General features: G+C 43.1%; 1 protein-coding gene across 2 annotated transcripts; it reads left to right on the top strand.

The window, feature by feature from the left end:
- Window positions 1-729: 729 nt before the first annotated feature.
- Window positions 730-4,628, top strand: TOB1 (transducer of ERBB2, 1). Of its 2 annotated transcripts, none has more exons than XM_006070163.4 (2): window positions 730-1,038; window positions 2,712-4,628. In XM_006070163.4, exon 2 carries the CDS (start codon window positions 2,851-2,853, stop codon window positions 3,868-3,870), a length of 1,020 nt encoding a protein of 339 aa, XP_006070225.1. In that variant the 5' UTR covers window positions 730-1,038; window positions 2,712-2,850; the 3' UTR covers window positions 3,871-4,628. The 2 variants fall into 2 exon arrangements, with proteins under 2 accessions (XP_006070225.1, XP_025136144.1); XM_025280359.3 differs by lacking the exon at window positions 730-1,038 and adding an exon at window positions 1,100-2,566.
- The last annotated feature ends 12,556 nt before the right edge of the window (window positions 4,629-17,184 follow it).

Here is a 17,184-nt window from a genome sequence, read left to right as displayed (position 1 = left end):
CACCTAGGCGTGAGGTGTGGCCAGGTGGTCTCCCTTCCCCACCCCCAGCCTGGCACAGCAACTTTGGGTTCAGCAGTTGCCCCTCTGTGAATGGCAGTTGGCCTCGGCCCTTGAGGTGATTAATATTCAATCAGTACAAGAGTCCCTCTCACAGTTCCCCCTTTTTCTGGACTCTCCTGGGTGCACGGGAGGCCGATACTTGTGAGCTCATCAACGAGTGGGCTTTTCCTTGGCCGCAATCCCACATTCTTTGTCCATTCTCCCCTCCCTCTCGGGGTCTTGGGCTCTTCTCCCTGTTCACCTCGCCGCTACGCCCCCAGCTTCGCTCCCCTCCCCCCTTCTCCACAGTTCACCGCCTAGACCTAGAGTCGGTCGCCCCAAACCACTTCTGTCGCCCTCTCTGGCATGTCTCTCCCCCAATCCCTTTCCAAATTTTCTCTTAATCCCGCCCACAGTGTCTGGAAGATCATCGGTTCATTGGCCACCCTGGAGACCAAGAGGTGTGGCCTTGCCCACCCGGCCCTCCGCGGCCTGTCAGGACTTGGGCAGGCGGGACTTGACCAATGGCGTCCGGGGGCAGGGCAGGGGCGGAGCCAGCGGCCTGGGTCTAGGGTACCCGGTGGAAGGGCGGGGAATGGTGACGCCACCCGGAGCTGTGTGACGCGGGGCGGGCGCGCGCATCCCTACGGGAGGGGATGGGGGTGGGGAGGAGAATATAAAACGAGAGGCGGGGCGCGCGCCGCAGCAGAAAGAGTGAAGCTCTGGCCCGGCGCGGAGTGGGCGCTCTAAGGGGACACTGGACCGGGCACCCTGGGCCGGGCACCGGGCTGTGTGGAGAAGTGAGCGGGCTCGCCTGACCCCGTCCTTGCCACCCCGAGCCAGAAGGGGCGAATTCCTGAGGCCCCGGTCCTCCGCAGCCTCCTCCCGGCGGCGTCGGCGTGCAGTCTGCCCGGTCAGCTCGTCGCCGCCGACCCTTCCTTGCCCCCGCCCCGCCTCCCCTTCTCCGCCCAGCGGCCGGGTCTGTGGTGGAAGCAGCCCGTAAGTATCTAGGGGCGGCGGGCGGGGTTAAGAGGAGGAGGGGCTGCAGCGGCTTCGAGCCCCGGGCCCTCGGGGCTTGGGATGGCGGCGTCGCGGCCCGGGCGCGGTGGGGACCGGCTCCCGACACCCGGTCGGAGGCGGCTCCTAGGGTCTCCGGCGCGCCCCGGAGGCGGGGCTGGCCGGCGAGTCGGGATCGGCCGGGCCGGGTCACCGGGGAAGGGCTGTCCGGGGCGAGCTGAAGGGAATCGGGTGTTGGGGCGCCCAGGAGCAGCGGCGAGCTCGAGGGGAAAGCTGGAGTCCGCGGGGCCGCCGGGCCTGAAAATGGTGCCGAGGAGCTGGTGCTCCCCGGACTCTGGCTGGGTCCCAGGAACCTCGGAGTGGGGGGCAGGGAGCGGCGGGTCGGGTTACGGCGGGGGGAGGGGAGCGGCTGACCTGGTGCGACCGGCGCCGCGACCCGCCGGGTGTCCAGCCCCCGGCCCCAGTGGTCCCTTTTCCATTTCTCGTGGCTTTCCTCCACCACCTCCTCCTCTAGCTGCTGCTGCTGTAGCGCTTGGCTCCGAAGGCTGTGAGCAGAAATCTAATGAGACCCAACTGGCTGTTTATGTAATTCTTCATGCTCCCGTCTTTAAGGCGTTGCTTTGAAACTACCTTTCACCGAGCCTGAATTTCGCTCGACTGCACCTTCACGCAATTTGGCTTAATCAGCTGCCTTTGCCAGCACACGAGCTTGGAAAGTGTTTGTGGTTTCGGGGCAGCCTGGGATTCTTTTCCCTTTATCACCACGAGTATGGAAAATGAAACAGATGGGTTAATACCAACTTGATTTTTTTTAATGTCCTTTTAAATCAACCTAAGTGTACAGATAGATCCCTTTTGCAAATATCTTGTTTGCCCTTGATCTTTTCTTATCCCCACCCAGTGCTGATCCAGCAAACGTTTAAAGGTCGACCTTATCGTACATGCCTCTTCGGCTGTTCTCTTATCGTGAGAGAGGGAGTTGTTTTTGAAAATCAGAATAAAACTCAGAACCCCTACCCTTTAAACAGAAAAATCAGTAGAGTTTGAAGTTAGTTGTTTCTTTTGTTATACTTGATGAACAAGAAGTATTTTCAGATTTAGAAAAATACACATTAAATAGTATAGAGAAAAGGTTGTATCATGTACTTTGAAAATTTTCCTTACGTCTCACATTTTGGGATTGTTTGATAATAAAGCAGATTTAAGCAGTATATGTCCAAAATTAACTGAAATACAGAATTCATTTCTAAGCTAGTGAATAGGAGTATGACCAACGTTTAAAACAAGCATATACAGGTATATAGACAGATGTGCTTAGTATGGTTTCCAATAAATATTCTTTGAGAACTGCAAGAAGAAAAAGAAGGAATATGCTGTATATTCTGAAAGTGTTTTTCCTCTTAGAACTCTATTCAGAAACAAAGTAAATAATAGGGTTTTGTTTTGCACATTTTAAACTGTAGATCTTGTTTTCCCGAGATTTTGGTCTTCAGTAGACAATTTTCTATTGGTAAGTGTTGATTAGATTTTTCAGACTTTCTAGCTTATTAGACTTTTTCGAAACTGAAATTACTCTGGGGGTAAAAAAAGGTTGTGGAACTTAACATTTATCTTACGTGGACATGTTTTCTTTTGTTTTCTATGTTTTCTTTAAGGAACAAGACTGCTTGAGGTGAAGGATATCTACTAATACCAGCACTTTGAATGAAAATTTGTTTTTCTGCCACAAACTGAACTTTTTTGTGTGTGTCTAGGGGGGAGTTGAAACAAACCTAATTTTGTGGCGTAGCAGCTATGCAGCTTGAAATCCAAGTAGCACTAAATTTTATTATTTCATATCTGTATAATAAGCTTCCCAGAAGACGTGTCAACATTTTTGGTGAAGAGCTTGAAAGACTTCTTAAGAAGAAATATGAAGGGCACTGGTATCCTGAAAAGCCATACAAAGGATCAGGGTTTAGATGTATACATGTAGGGGAGAAAGTGGACCCAGTGATTGAACAAGCATCCAAAGAGAGCGGTTTGGACATTGATGATGTGCGTGGCAATCTGCCACAGGATCTTAGTGTTTGGATCGACCCGTTTGAGGTTTCCTACCAAATTGGTGAAAAGGGACCAGTGAAGGTGCTTTATGTGGATGATAATAATGAAAATGGATGCGAGTTGGATAAGGAGATCAAAAACAGCTTTAACCCAGAGGCCCAGGTTTTTATGCCCGTAAGTGACCCAGCCTCATCAGTGTCCAGCTCTCCATCGCCTCCCTTTGGTCACTCTGCTGCTGTAAGCCCTACCTTCATGCCCCGGTCCACTCAGCCTTTAACCTTTACTACTGCCACTTTCGCTGCCACCAAGTTTGGCTCTACCAAAATGAAGAATAGTGGCCGCAGCAACAAGGTTGCACGTACTTCTCCTATTAACCTCGGCTTGAATGTGAATGACCTCTTGAAGCAGAAAGCCATCTCTTCCTCAATGCACTCTCTGTATGGGCTTGGCCTGGGTAACCAGCAGCAGCCGCCGCAACAGCAGCAGCCATCTCAGCCACCACCACCACCGCAGCAGCAGCAAAAAACCTCTGCTCTCTCTCCTAATGCCAAGGAATTTATCTTTCCTAATATGCAGGGTCAAGGTAGTACCAATGGAATGTTCCCAGGTGACAGCCCCCTTAACCTCAGTCCTCTCCAGTACAGTAATGCCTTTGATGTATTTGCGGCCTATGGAGGCCTCAACGAGAAGTCTTTTGTAGATGGCTTGAATTTTAGCTTAAATAACATGCAGTATTCTAACCAGCAATTCCAGCCTGTTATGGCTAACTAAAAAAAGAAAAAAATGTACAAGTTAAAATGGTTGGGCCCAAGGGGGATTTTTTTTTTAATAACCTCCTTGAGTTTTTTTTTTTTTTTTTTTTTTTTAAAGCTTATAGTAAGGATACATTCAAGCTTGGTTACAAAAATAAAACATGCATCATTTTTCATTGCCAACCAAGCACAAAGTTATTTTATACTGACTGTATATTTTAAAGTATACTCTCAGATATGGCCTCTTACAGTATTTAAGATATAGCAAGGACATGGCTGATTTTTTTTTTTATAAAAAATTGGCACTAATAAGTGGGTTTATTGGTCTTTTCTAATTGTATAATTTAATTTAGTACAAAGTTTGTAAAATATCAGAGGATATATATATTGTTTCTACGACATGGTATTGCATTTATATCTTTTTACTACAGTGATCTGTGACAGCAGCTTCATGTTGTATTTTTTTTACTGAAATTGTAAAATATCCATCTCAAAGACATCACCTATTCTAAAAATTGTGTACAGGATACTCCTTTAGTGGTGGAATTAAAATGTACGAATATTTGCTTTTTCAAAAAAAAGTATTTTCTGTTAAAGGTTTAAAAATTTTTGCTATATATTATGGAAGAAAATGTAATCGTAAATATTAATTTTGTACCTATATTGTGCAATACTTGAAAAAATGGTATAAAAGTATTTTGAGTCAGTGTCTTACATGTTAAGAGGGACTGAAATAGTTTATATTAAGTTTGTATTAAAATTCTTTAAAATTAAAAACATTTATTGTGGTCTTTGTTTTTAAGTCTTTGCCAAAGATCTAATTCTGGAATTATGTTGTAAATGCTGATACAGCAGAAAGATCTGACTCATTGGATCACAAAGTTATAATGGAAAGCAGAAGCTCTACTAGGGCACAGATAGTAGCTTACCTTATAAAAAGTTGTGCTTAACCTGAGCAACGCTTGGGACAGCTTTTTTTTTTTAGCAACAAGGGTGGTATGCTTAAGGCAAGTCAACCTTATTAAAATTGTGTCACACTAACATCTAAGATGGAGTCAGGTGATAAAATGAAATTCTCTCATGTAAACTGAGAGGATTTATTTGAAATGTATATGGAGAAAGAAAGCATTGGATCAATTTTCTTTTTCTGCATGGGAGATAAATAGCTCAGAAAACTTGCTTGACAAAGCAGCTCACCTGACTGCTTAAAAAAGATGATTTAGGTCTGTTTTTACTGATCCTTACACTTAAAGACTAGACATTGTAACTGAAGAATTTATGATTAACATCTATTCAAAATTGGACAGGTTGTTAAATATTAGTATTTCTGTGCATTTTCCTATCAAAGTTTACACACAGGTTTTGGGTTGGTTTTTTCCTGGTTTGGTACTTCAAAGTCATAATGTGTCAAATTGTAGTGGCTCCTTAAGGAGGGAGGTGGTTTTTTTTTTTTTTTTAGCCCATGAGTTGCAAGGGTGAGACACATTGTTAAAGTAAAATAATGAGTCATTTCACTGAATGTCCATTGATACAGTGTTGACATTAGAAAATTGTCTTGAATTGGAATAACTTTCTCTGCTTTTTTAGTGAGAAACCAGCACTGTCCAGGTTACTTGTGAAATAAATTTGGTCTCAAATGAGTTTTTTTTTAGACACCAGTCTACAGAAGCCTTTTGTCTGTTACCCTTGTAATTTAGAGGAATAAAAAGTTTTAAGGAAACAAGCCCTGAAAATAACAAGAACTAAGCTGTTCTGTCAGCTCTATGGTGAGGCCTTTGTCCATTAGTGGACAGAATGAGGTTATGAAGAAGTATTGAGATAGTGACTGGAAATGGGAGAGATTTTTCTTCGTATGCTATCTATTATGTGCTTTTGTGATAGAGTTTGAAAAGCTGTAAAAGAACGATCAGATTAACAGTTTTAAATACTAGTTTCTGCTAGAAGCTTTTGGATAAAGTTATAGGCTTAACTTGGAAGAAAACTGGTCTTTTTATAAATGAAGAAAGGCTCAAGTTAACTTTTCTAAAAGCAACTGGCCAAGAGACACAAAATAGTTTGTAACAATCAAGAACACTAATACACATATTCAGGGCTTCTTCCCTGGTAGTTCAGATGGTAAGGAATCTGCTTGCAATGCAGGAGACCAGGGTTTGATCCCTGGGCAACCCACTCCAGTATTTCTGCCTGAATTCCATGGACAGAGGAGCCTGGTGGGCTACAGTTCATGGGGTCGCAAAGTCAGATGCGACTAACACACATAATACGTATGTATTCATATCTTAAATAATTGAACTTAATGTATGACTATCTTTCAGATCTTAGGTATGCGTGCACTGACAAAAAATCTGAGGGAAATTTCATATTGGTGCATACATTGGTTTGGTGCTGAAAACATTAACTCAATTTTATCATGATTGGGTTCAAGAAAATTAGTTGATTTGAAATTGATTTGAGCTTGGTATCCTTGAGGTCTTTTTTTTTTTTAAAAGAATGAACAAAGGCTCTCTGTTTTCATGCCCTTTTTGTTCATGAGGAATGGAAATTTTTAAAGGTGCTTTTGTTTAGCACAACTTAGAAAACCTCAGAAAAGTTTACATCTTAGTCTTTTTTCCCCCACTGCCATCACACTTTTTGACCTTATGTGTGGAGACTTTTAGCTGACAGTTTTGCTGAGTTAATTATATTAATAGATTTGTCCCTTTTTTTTGGGGGGGGGGTGGCTCTTCAATAAGTATACTGTGGCAGCCTCTGAATAGCCCTATCGTGGTGTCTAAAATGCTGCTTTACAAAGTACATAGATCATTGATGAGTCAAGATGATGATTCCAAAAAGTAGTTCTCTGATTTTAGAATATTCCTTTATTGTCCATTTTCTAAAATCAGGTGTATTGTTAAATCTCCTTTGGATAACTTTAACCTATCTTAGATGGCAAAATGAAGCCTTCAGTCAAAATGCCTCCTTAAGGATAATAATCTTGGACTTGCCTGGTGGTACAGTAGATAAGAATCTGCCTGCCAATGCAGGGAACACAGGTTCGATCCCTGGTGGGGGAAGATCCCACACACCAAGGAGCAACTAAGCCTGTATGCCACCGCTACTGAAGCCCATGAGCCTAGACCCTGTGCTTTGCAACAAGAAGAACCACCGCAATGAGGAGCCCATGAATCAAAACTGCAGAGAAGCCCCTTCTCGCTGCAACTAGAGAAAGCCCTCGAACATCATTGAAGACTTAGCACACACACACAAAGATAATAATCTTTGCTTACTGTGATTAATGTCTTAACTTTTGAAGGTGAACTAAAAGTTATCCTGAGTGTAAAATGTTTTTCCAGTGTGTATCAGTGTTATTCGCATGTTACCCGTATTATAATTGACTTAATCTAACAAATGTCCAGAACTTAGGTTATTTTTTAAATGTCAGTGTAATGCACAGAGAAAATGAAGTACAGTTGAGCCTTGAACAGCATGGGGGTTAGAAGCAGCAGCCACCCTCCACTCAGCGGAAAACCCATGTATAACTTATAACTTATAGTCAGTCCTTCCAAGTTCACAATGAGGATTCAACCAACTGCAGATCATGTAGTGCTATTGAAAAAAAAAATTCCCATATAAGTGGACCCACACAGTTCAAGCCCATACTGTTCAAGGATAAACTGTACCTCTTTTTGCATGTACTTAAGCTAATGAAGTAAAACGCTGGCTGGAGACCTTCCTACACAAACAATATAGCATAGACATTCATGCCTGCTCAGTATGTGTGCTCAGTGCTCAATCATATCTGACTATTTGCAACCCCATAGACTGCCAGGCTCCTCTGTCCATGGAATGTTCCAGGCAAGAATACTGGAGTGGGTTGCCATTTCCTACTCCATTGTCATTTCCTACTCCACAGGATCTTCTCGAGCCAAGGATCGAACTTGTGTCTCCTACATTGGCGGGCAGATTCTTTACCACTGAGCCACCTGGGAAGCCATAGGATAGGCACAACACATCAAATATATTTCATTGCCTGACTAGAATATATATACCTGTCAGAAGGAGGATGACAATACTCTAGGGCAAGATCAGATAAGGAAAAAGTCTGACAAGGCTGTAAAATCACTGTTGCTTAATAAAACCCATTCTATTGTTTAGTATGCCAATCAGCTGATGCTTAATCAATTTGACCCAGGAGTTCACTTTAGATCAGAGTTCTTCAGTTTTTTTTGTTATATTAAGAAGATATCTTCTTTTTTGTTGTTCAGTCACTAACTCATGTCAGACCGTCTTTGCAACCCCATGAACTGCAGCACACCAGGCTTCTCTGTCCTTCACTATCTCCCTGAGTTTGCTCAAACTCATGTCCTTTGAGTCAGTTATGCCATCCAACCATCTCATCCTCTGTCAGCCCCTTCTCCTCTTAACCTCAGTCTTTCCCAGCATCAGGGTCTTTTCCATTAAATCAGCTCTTCACATCGGAGAAGGTGATGGCACCCCACTCCAGTACTCTTGCCTGGAAACTCCCATGGATGGAGGGGCCTGGTAGGCTGCAGTCCATGGGGTCGCGAAGAGTCAGACACGACTGAGCGACTTCACTTTCACTTTTCACTTTCATGCATTGGAGAAGGAAATGGCAACCCACTCCAGTGTTCTTGCCTGGAGAATCCCAGGGACGGGGGAGCCTGTTGGGCTGCCGTCTATGGGGTCGCACAGAGTTGGATACGACTGAAGCGACTTAGCAGCAGCAGCTCTTCACATCAGGTGGCCAAAGTATTGGAGCTTCAGCTTCATCATCAGTCCTTCCAAAGAATATTCAGGTTGGTTTCCTTTAGGATGGACTGGTTTGATCTCCTTGTATTCTAAGGGACTTTCAAGCATCTTCTCCAGCACCACAGTTCGAAAGCATCAATTCTTGGACACACGGCCTACTTTATGGTCCAACTCTCACATTCTTACATGACTGCTAGAAAAACCATAGCTTTGACTGTATGGACCTTTGTCAGCAAGGTGATATCTCTGCTTTTTAATATGCTGTCTAGGTTTGTCATAGTTTTTCTTCCAAGGAGCAAGCGTCTTTTAATTTTTTTCTTAATTATCTTTTATTTATGTATTTATTTTTTAGCCATACCACATGGCTTGTGGGATCTCAGTTCCCCGACCAAGTACTGAACAGGAACCCAGGACACTGCTTCAGAATCTTAACTGCTAGACCACCAGGGAACTCCCACAGGAAGATATCTTCATGCTTCAGGGACCTAGGACCAGGAATTCCCTGACAGACCTAGGGAATAAAGGACCCAGAACCAATGTGCATACAGTTGGAAAATTAGTACAACACATACTTTTTTAATGTTTTAAAGTTAACAGACACTTACATATCACTTTCTGCTGCGCATGGTTCTAACCCAGTTTACAGAAGCGGGCTATGCCATGTGCTCAGTTGTGTTCGCCTCTTGGTGATGCTGTGGACTGCAGGCTGCCAGGCTCCTCTGTCCATGGGATTCTCCAGGCAAAATACTGGAGTGGGTTGCCATGTCCTCCTCCAGGGGATCTTCCCGACTCAGGGCTCAAACCCGTGTCTCCTTTGTCTCGTGCATTGCAGGTGGGTTCTTGACCCACTGAGTCATCCAGGAAGCCCAAAGGAGGGCTGAGGCACAGCTTGATATTGCATGGCCAATAAGTGGCAGACTTCGGATTCAAACTCAGGTAGCTGTTCCAGAGTTCTTGCTCCTTAAGCTCTATGCTTTCTTCCCTCTCCCTGGTAGCTATTCTGATTTGAAGTTACAGGAACAAGACCTTTTTTGATATATTAGCCACATCACTTGTAGAATCTCTCTACAAGAATGTCACTGAGAAGAGGCTAGTGGAAGGCTCTTAGCCATACTCCAAAGTCATGATTATGTCTTGAAAGATATACTTTGGAAATCCAGTGGCCATAAACTATAATCACAGTCTATCTGGCAATGTTTTTAGAAATCATTGTTATATCAATTCTATAATTTTTATTTTCTTAATTTAGTTGTGTTTACTTCTCTTATTTTGGAACCACTGGTGATGATTCCTTCAAATAGAGTAAGGGCTGTATCACTTCTAAGTAAAATTGTGAACATTGACCTCCTGTAGCTATTTTCATACACATTCCTTACCTGTGCTATCGATAAACAACATAAGGAAAGACCACGTAAGGTATCAAAATAGTCTTCAACAATGTTTCTGCTGCTGCTGCTGCTGCTAAGTCGCTTCAGTTGTGTCCGACTCTATGTGACCCCATAGACGGCAGCCCATCAGGCTCCCCTGTCCCTGGGATTCTCCAGGCAAGAACACTGGAGTGGGTTGCCATTTCCTTCTCCAATGCATGAAAGTGAAAAGTGAAAGTGAAGTCGCTCAGTCTTGTCCGACTTAGCGACCCCACGGACTGCAGCCTACCAGGCTCCTCTATCCATGGGATTTTCCAGGCAAGAGTACTGGAGTGGGGTGCCATTGCCTTCTCCGAATGTGTTTCTAGTACCTATGATTTAAGTTACTTTGAAAAACTATCTTAAGGCATACCTTTGTAGTATACATGACTTCTATATGTATAGATGTTGTGATAACTAGTCTTTTTGCTTTTAGTTTTTAACATTAAAGAAACCAGATGACCTCATTTTGAACTGATTCTGAAAGATTTTCTTTAAAAAGATCAATATATTTTGGTTTAAAATAAGAAAGGGGGCTTTCCCAGTGGCTCAGTGGTAAAGAATCCACCTGCCAGAGCAGGAGACACGGGTTTGATCCCTACTCTGGGAAGATCCCACATGCTGTGGAGCAACTAAGCCCATGTGCCACAACTACTGAGCCTGTGCTCTAGAGCCTGGAAGCCACGACTGCTGAAGCCTGAACCCATGCTGTGCAGCAAGAGAAGCTGGCGCACTGCAGCTGGAAATAACCCCCAACTGCCACAAGCAGAGAAAAGCCTGAGCAGCACTGAAGACCCAGCACTGCCAAAAGGAGATAAATTAAAATTATTTAAAATTAGTGGTTACATTTTAGAAGGATAAGCTATTATGGAGGAGCTTATATTCCCTTTATTGTTTTTTGTGCATATGTGTATGTTTTATTTTAGGCCATGCTCTGCAGCATGTGGGATCTTAGTTCCCTGACCAGAGATTGAAACCATGCTCCTTGAATTGAGAGCACAGAGTCTTAACCACTGGACCTCCAGGGAAGTTGCATATATTCCCTTTATTGTTGCTATTCATTTTGAACACATTTAAACTGCACAATAAACAAAAGCCCACTTAAAAAATAGCTCAGAAGAGTTTCTGTAATTTCTATATGTATTAAATCTTGTTATACTAAAGGCCTAGTATTTTGATTTGGGGTTAAATTTAATTGGACCAAATATTGCTGAACCATTAGATGGGCTTATGGAGGTTTAGATTGGGCTAAAAGTCTTGTCAGTAATGGTATTTGACTTGTGAATAGTGAAACCTCTACTAACCATTTCTCAATGTTTGAGTTTTAAGATTTATATTTAAGAAGACTTGCTTTATACATATAATCTATAAGTGAAGCTTTGAGATCATCTTATAATTAGGCAAAGCTTAGAAAAAAGGACATTGGGAAGCAGCTCATGTCTGGAGGCAATTGAAAATTATGAGTCTAGTTCCTTTCTTAAGCATATTAAGAAATTTGACTCAGATGGCTCAATTTCTTCATCTGCAAAGTAAGTACAGTGATATCAATACACTTCCCCAGAGAATTATGAGGAAATAATCACCTTCTGTCAGGAATTGTAATGCATTCTTGGAAACCACGAGGTCCAGAATTTTATTCATATTTGTTGTGTTGCCCCTTGAAAGCAAGAATGTAAATTAAAACCATAACTGTCTTTATTCAACATTTTGTTGTCCAGTCTATTATTTGCATCAACAGAGAATTAAAATTCTACAGTAATATCCCAAAAGCTATTTTATCCATGTTTCCATAACAAATACCACTGAGTTTGTATTTCTAGTTTTGAGTCGCTGATAGGGAAACCCGTGTTTCAGCATTCTTTTTTATACAATCAGCAAGTTGATTTAAACCTAGTGTACAAGTTGGCATTCCCTTTTGGGAGCAGTCAAAAATGTTTGCTGAAGTGTCCACACTGTTGTGAAAAGTAATGAAGTGGTTGATCCTAAAGAAACAGGAAGAGTTAAAATGTAGCTTTGAGGGTAGATGGGTCATGTGGATAATGTCTCTAGCTTTATTTTAGTGCAGGTAGAAAAGAAGAGGAGGTTTGCTTTACAGAAGGGAAAAACATTGAGGACTTGGAAGGAAAAGCACATTCCTCATCTGGCATTATGAGTACTTTACTTCACTGATAAAGTATGACCAGTGTGCAGAACAGAGAACAGGTGTAAAATATTTTTAGACAAATCTTGGCATATGCTGTAGGTCGCACCCCTTCTGTCTATACACTCAAGTGTTTCAAAAATAATGTGGAAAAACCACATTAGCAAAATAAGATATTGCTTTTGTGGGGTTTTTTTGTACAAAATGTTAAAGTCAAACATAAGCTTCTATCCCAGCCATCAGGTTGCAGCTATTTTTAAACACTAGCTCTCCACTGCCCTTTGACAGCTTTTGAGTCTCCTTTTCCTTCCTTAGTGCTGTTGAGAGAGCCGGGAGAATATGGTTTCATAGCCTCTTTTGGAGCATGAAAGCTAGGTTGTGATATTTCCCCAAACCAGATTAGTCTCAACCACTAATTCAAAACAATTTTGAACGTCCTTTAGCCTAGAAAGGTAAGACAAGCATGGACATGGCATTGTCTAGCTGGGTTTCTAGCAGGTGAGTATAAGTTGATGACTTCTGGATACTGATAGACAGGAATACTGATATTCCTTCTATCAGTATGGTTTAAGAAATGGAATCATAGGACCCTACAACTGTCTCTTTTAGTCCAGAGTTCAGAGGTTCTGTGACACGAATTCAGTAGTTCTAGGGACAATTCCTTTTTCTGTTTTGAACTGAATGCAAGCACTCCTTTCAGATGGCTTTTCCTGGCCACCTCTCCAAAGAAACATGGATTCATTTCTAGTAAGGATGAAGGCTGGATTTTTATTTGTTTTGTAATAAGTATGTCTGCTGTTTCTTCACTGATTCTTCAGATCTGCCTACTGATCTCAGAGCTCTTTTTTTTTTTTTTTTTTTTAAAGAACAAGCACCTTCCTTGTTTTGTACACTACCTGCCATCATTTTTTTTTTTTTTTTTTTGGCTGCACCTTGCATGAACCTACACCCCCTCCAGTGGAAGTGTGGAGTCTTAGCCACAGGGCTGCCGGGAAGCCCCAATTCATTTTCAAGTTCTATAGAGTTCTGTGACTGACTTTCTGTTAATTCCTTTCTATTTCCAGGAAACATGATGGGTATCCCTAAACCATTTCAATCCAATGCTTAAGACAGCTGCAATCCCTGGACAGCCTTTCTAGAAACTAAGGTGTCACCAGGGGCCATTTAACTAAAGACTGAGAACAACCCAGTTTCCATAAAGATATAAAGGGTTTTGAACCCGAGGCTCCTGCATTGCAGGCAGATTCTTTACTGTCTGAGCCACGTAAAGAGATTTAGCTGGAGAAATTTCATGGTTTTGAATCTTACAATAGATTGGAAAATAGATTGGAAGAAAGGGAGGACCATTTTTTTTTTTTTAACTTAGGAAGAAATATTTTTTGGAAGGAGACTCTTATTTAGTTCAAAGAACTTTTGGGGTTCTGTATAAAAGGAATAGAGAAATAAGACCTCATCTCCCCAGGAGCTTCTGCCAGAGGAAAAGAGTCCAACAGCAGATAGAAAAGGGTTAACAAATGTCCCTTCCATCTGCCCTTCCTTCAGGTGTGGGAAAGGTGAAAGAACAGTAAAAGAGCCTGTGTGTGTGCAGCTGCGGGACTCCTCCTGAAGACCATTTCCCTTGATGGATATTTTGCAGAAGTTTGGAGACCCCGGACAAGTCCCCTAGTGCAGGTACACCACACTCACCTGACGATTACAAGTTTTCTTTAACAATCAGTGGGTAGTGGCACCGGTACTTTGCATGCTACCTACTTGAATGATTTTGATACTATCAAAAGTCTTGTGGAATTGAAGTGATAACCAACCTCAGAAGGTCAGTAATAATCATCAACATTTTATAGTATTTACTGTGTGCAGAATATTGTTCTAAGCAGTTGTACCTTTTAGCTCACTAAATTTCATAAGAAGCCTCTGAAGGTTATGCTATATCCTCATTTAGGGAGGGAAGTGGAGTTTGGGACATAGTTACTGCCAGTAGAGTCAGGATTCGAACTGTGGGAGTCTATTTCCAAAAGTCCACGATCCTTAACCACTATACTATACTACTCCTTTGACCCCCATAGGCAGGCTTTATGAAAGAACCACACTAGATTACGTGGGAGACAGTATCTAAACTATGCTTTGTGTCATTTCCCTCCCCAAACACCTGGCCTGGTCCTTTAAGTGGTCGTTTGCTCAGCAACCCTAAACTTGTGTTAATATTAGCCTTTGCCAGGCATAGTTGGGGAAAGAAAATCTGCTGCAGAAATACAGCGGGGAGTGGGTTGTAAGAGTTTGCATGTCATGGGCTAGTTTTCAGTATCCACATCCTGCTGCTGTCCGGGTGCTCAGATTCTCTTTGAGGCACTTCACATACCTGAAGTCTTTGGTCCTGGGCTTTACTAGTCCTTACAATAGACAGCAAAATGGTCAGGCTGACTTGACGGTCAGATTCCATTCAAGTTTTAAATTGTATCAAAGTGCTGCTGCTGCTAAGTCACTTCAGTCGTGTCCGACTCTGTGCGACCCCATAGACGGCAGCCCACCAGGCTCCTACATCCCTGGGATTCTCCAGGCAAGAACACTGGAGTGGGTTGCCATTTCCTTCTCCAATGCATGAAAGTGAAAAGTGAAAGTGAAGTCGCTCAGTCGTGCCCGACTCTTAGCGACCCCATGGACTGCACCCCACCAGGCTCCTCCATCCATGGGATTTTCCAGGCAAGAGTACTGGAGTGGGGTGCCATTGCCTTCTCCTGTATCAAAGTGAGGTAGCATTAAAAGAGCCCCTACGTTCACCCAATCAACACATTTATCGAGCATCTACTGGGTTAGGAGCTGGTGATACATATATAAGCCTGGAGAATCCCAGAGACAGAGGAGCCTGGCGGGTTGCTATCTATGGGGTCACACAGAGTCGGACATGACTGAAGCGACTTAGCAGCAGCAGCAGCAAGGGCTTATACTCTAGCAAATAATTACACACACACCAAAATAATCATACACAGGAGAATGTGGAGGTATGAAAAAAACAGAGAGAGATGACATCTGTCTGAGGGATTCTAGCCTGGGAAGGAGTAATCAAGTTATGAAGAATGGGTCACCTGGGGAAGCATGGGCTCTCTCAAATCCCCAGCCCCAGTGGAGGAAAAATTTGGTCCTGGTTCTTTTGCTTTATCTGATGTGTCCATAGTGGGAGAATTTGTGCTAACTCTTAGGGAAAAGAGCGGAGGCATCTGAACTAGAAGGCTTGCTACCAGCCCCGCACTCCTAGGAAAAGCTACTTTTAACTTTGGGTATTGTCATTTTTTTTCATTGTTCCAAGCTTTGAACAGAAGTACTGTGAAAGAGAGGTGGTTCGAAATTTATTTACTTGTGAGACCCAGGGGTGACATAGGGTGGTGAAGGAAGAAGTCCAGGGTAGAAGTGGCGGTAGTGAGGAAAGAAAGCGCAGGAAGGGAAACTATCCTGGTTTCAGCTTTAAATGCTCATCCTAAAAACCACGTCAGGCTAGAAGCTCCCTCTAGGGGTCACCTCATTTGTTTTCCCACCTTTCGAGACAAAATTTCTTGTTTTTTGTAATTATCAGGGTTCAGAGCAGGCAGCACCCTTCCAGAAGCTGGAGTGGGTAGAATGTGTGTGCTCACTGCACAAATCCAGACACCCCCAGCTCACACCCGCTCACTGTTCCCATCACCACATTGTACTCCTGGCCAAGGTAGCTTGTGTTTTCAGAGCTCAGCTGTTTCACTTTCCAGCTTGGCTTTTTGGTTGCTTATAATATCTTCCAGTTTGAGCATAAATCATAGAAAGAGGCTTTGGTGAGGAAGCTTTATAATTTCTAAGCAAGAGATTAATAGCCGCAAATAACTTTTCCCCTGGGTCACTTTCCCTGAGCAATGCCTTTGCCAAGTCTCCCCTAAGTTCCCTTTATGGCTAAGCACTCTCTCATCCTCTGAAAATACCACACACGCTGGCCAAACCCCTTCACGTGACGTGGGACTGTCCAGAGAATGTTACTGCTCTGTACGAAGTTTGGCTCTTGCTTTGGAACAGAAAACACCAGTCTCACCCCAACATCACCAGTATGAAGAGAGAGGTCTAGGCCCCACAGGTTTCCCTCCAGACTCCTTGGTAACTGTTAAGAGCTAAGTAATTTTCTACAGGAGTGTAGGGACTTCATTAAGCCTCCAAATAAAATGACTCCTAGTAACCCTGTCACTAGGCTTAGACAGCCCTAGGGTCCAGACTTCCAACTGAATCCCAAACTCACCTTGGAATAGTTGTGCCCCATGAATCTTTTTCAGCTTCAGATTTCCTATCTGAGAAAGCCTACTTGTTACAGTTAGTGTGAGGGCCACTAAGGCATATGAAGCATTGACCGTAATCCTCTTCCCCACAGGGAATGACCTGAATACTCTCTACTCTTCTGTGAGAGGGGCTTACATCCTCTCCTCTTTTAAACATGACTTTTCATGAGAATTCTACACAGTGAAACTTCCTAGTGGATTAGCAGGGAGACGGGAGGAAGCAAAAGAGAAAACGAACGTACTTCACTATTCTTGACTCTGTGGTGAAATATACATGTGGTTAAATGCATGGGCTTTGGAGTCACAGAGACTGACCTAAGCTTGGTTTCGCGCTTGGCCAGGGGCCTTCAGCAAATTAATCAATCTCTCTGAGCCTCAGTTTCATCATCTCAGAAATGGATGACATGCACACCAGAGGGTTGTAAATATTTAATGAGATAGTGTGTGTTGAGCACGTACTAGGTACTGCAGGCTATTAATAATGGAAACTACTAACCCTGTTCTCACGGCATCTAGGAGGTAAAGAGCAGGGGTACCTTCCATGAGGCCTGAGGTGGGGACGGGTCACCACCTGTCTCACTGAAGCTGCATTCTGCTCATCCACGAGCACTGGCCTTTCCTCTTATTAGGGTCATAGGTGAAATAGTTGGTTGTGATGATTGAGAAGATTACTTGGAGTCTGAATTACTGGTTATAGCAAGACTCTGAGGCTGTTTCCCCTTTTATTCTTTTGTCCTTTTTGGTGCATTGAG

This window comes from Bubalus bubalis, chromosome 3 (genome assembly GCF_019923935.1).
Source record: "Bubalus bubalis isolate 160015118507 breed Murrah chromosome 3, NDDB_SH_1, whole genome shotgun sequence".
NCBI classification, from domain to species: Eukaryota; Metazoa; Chordata; class Mammalia; order Artiodactyla; family Bovidae; genus Bubalus; species Bubalus bubalis.
The sequence above is the reverse complement of the archived record's forward strand: the minus strand, read 5'-3'. Positions and strand labels throughout refer to the sequence as shown.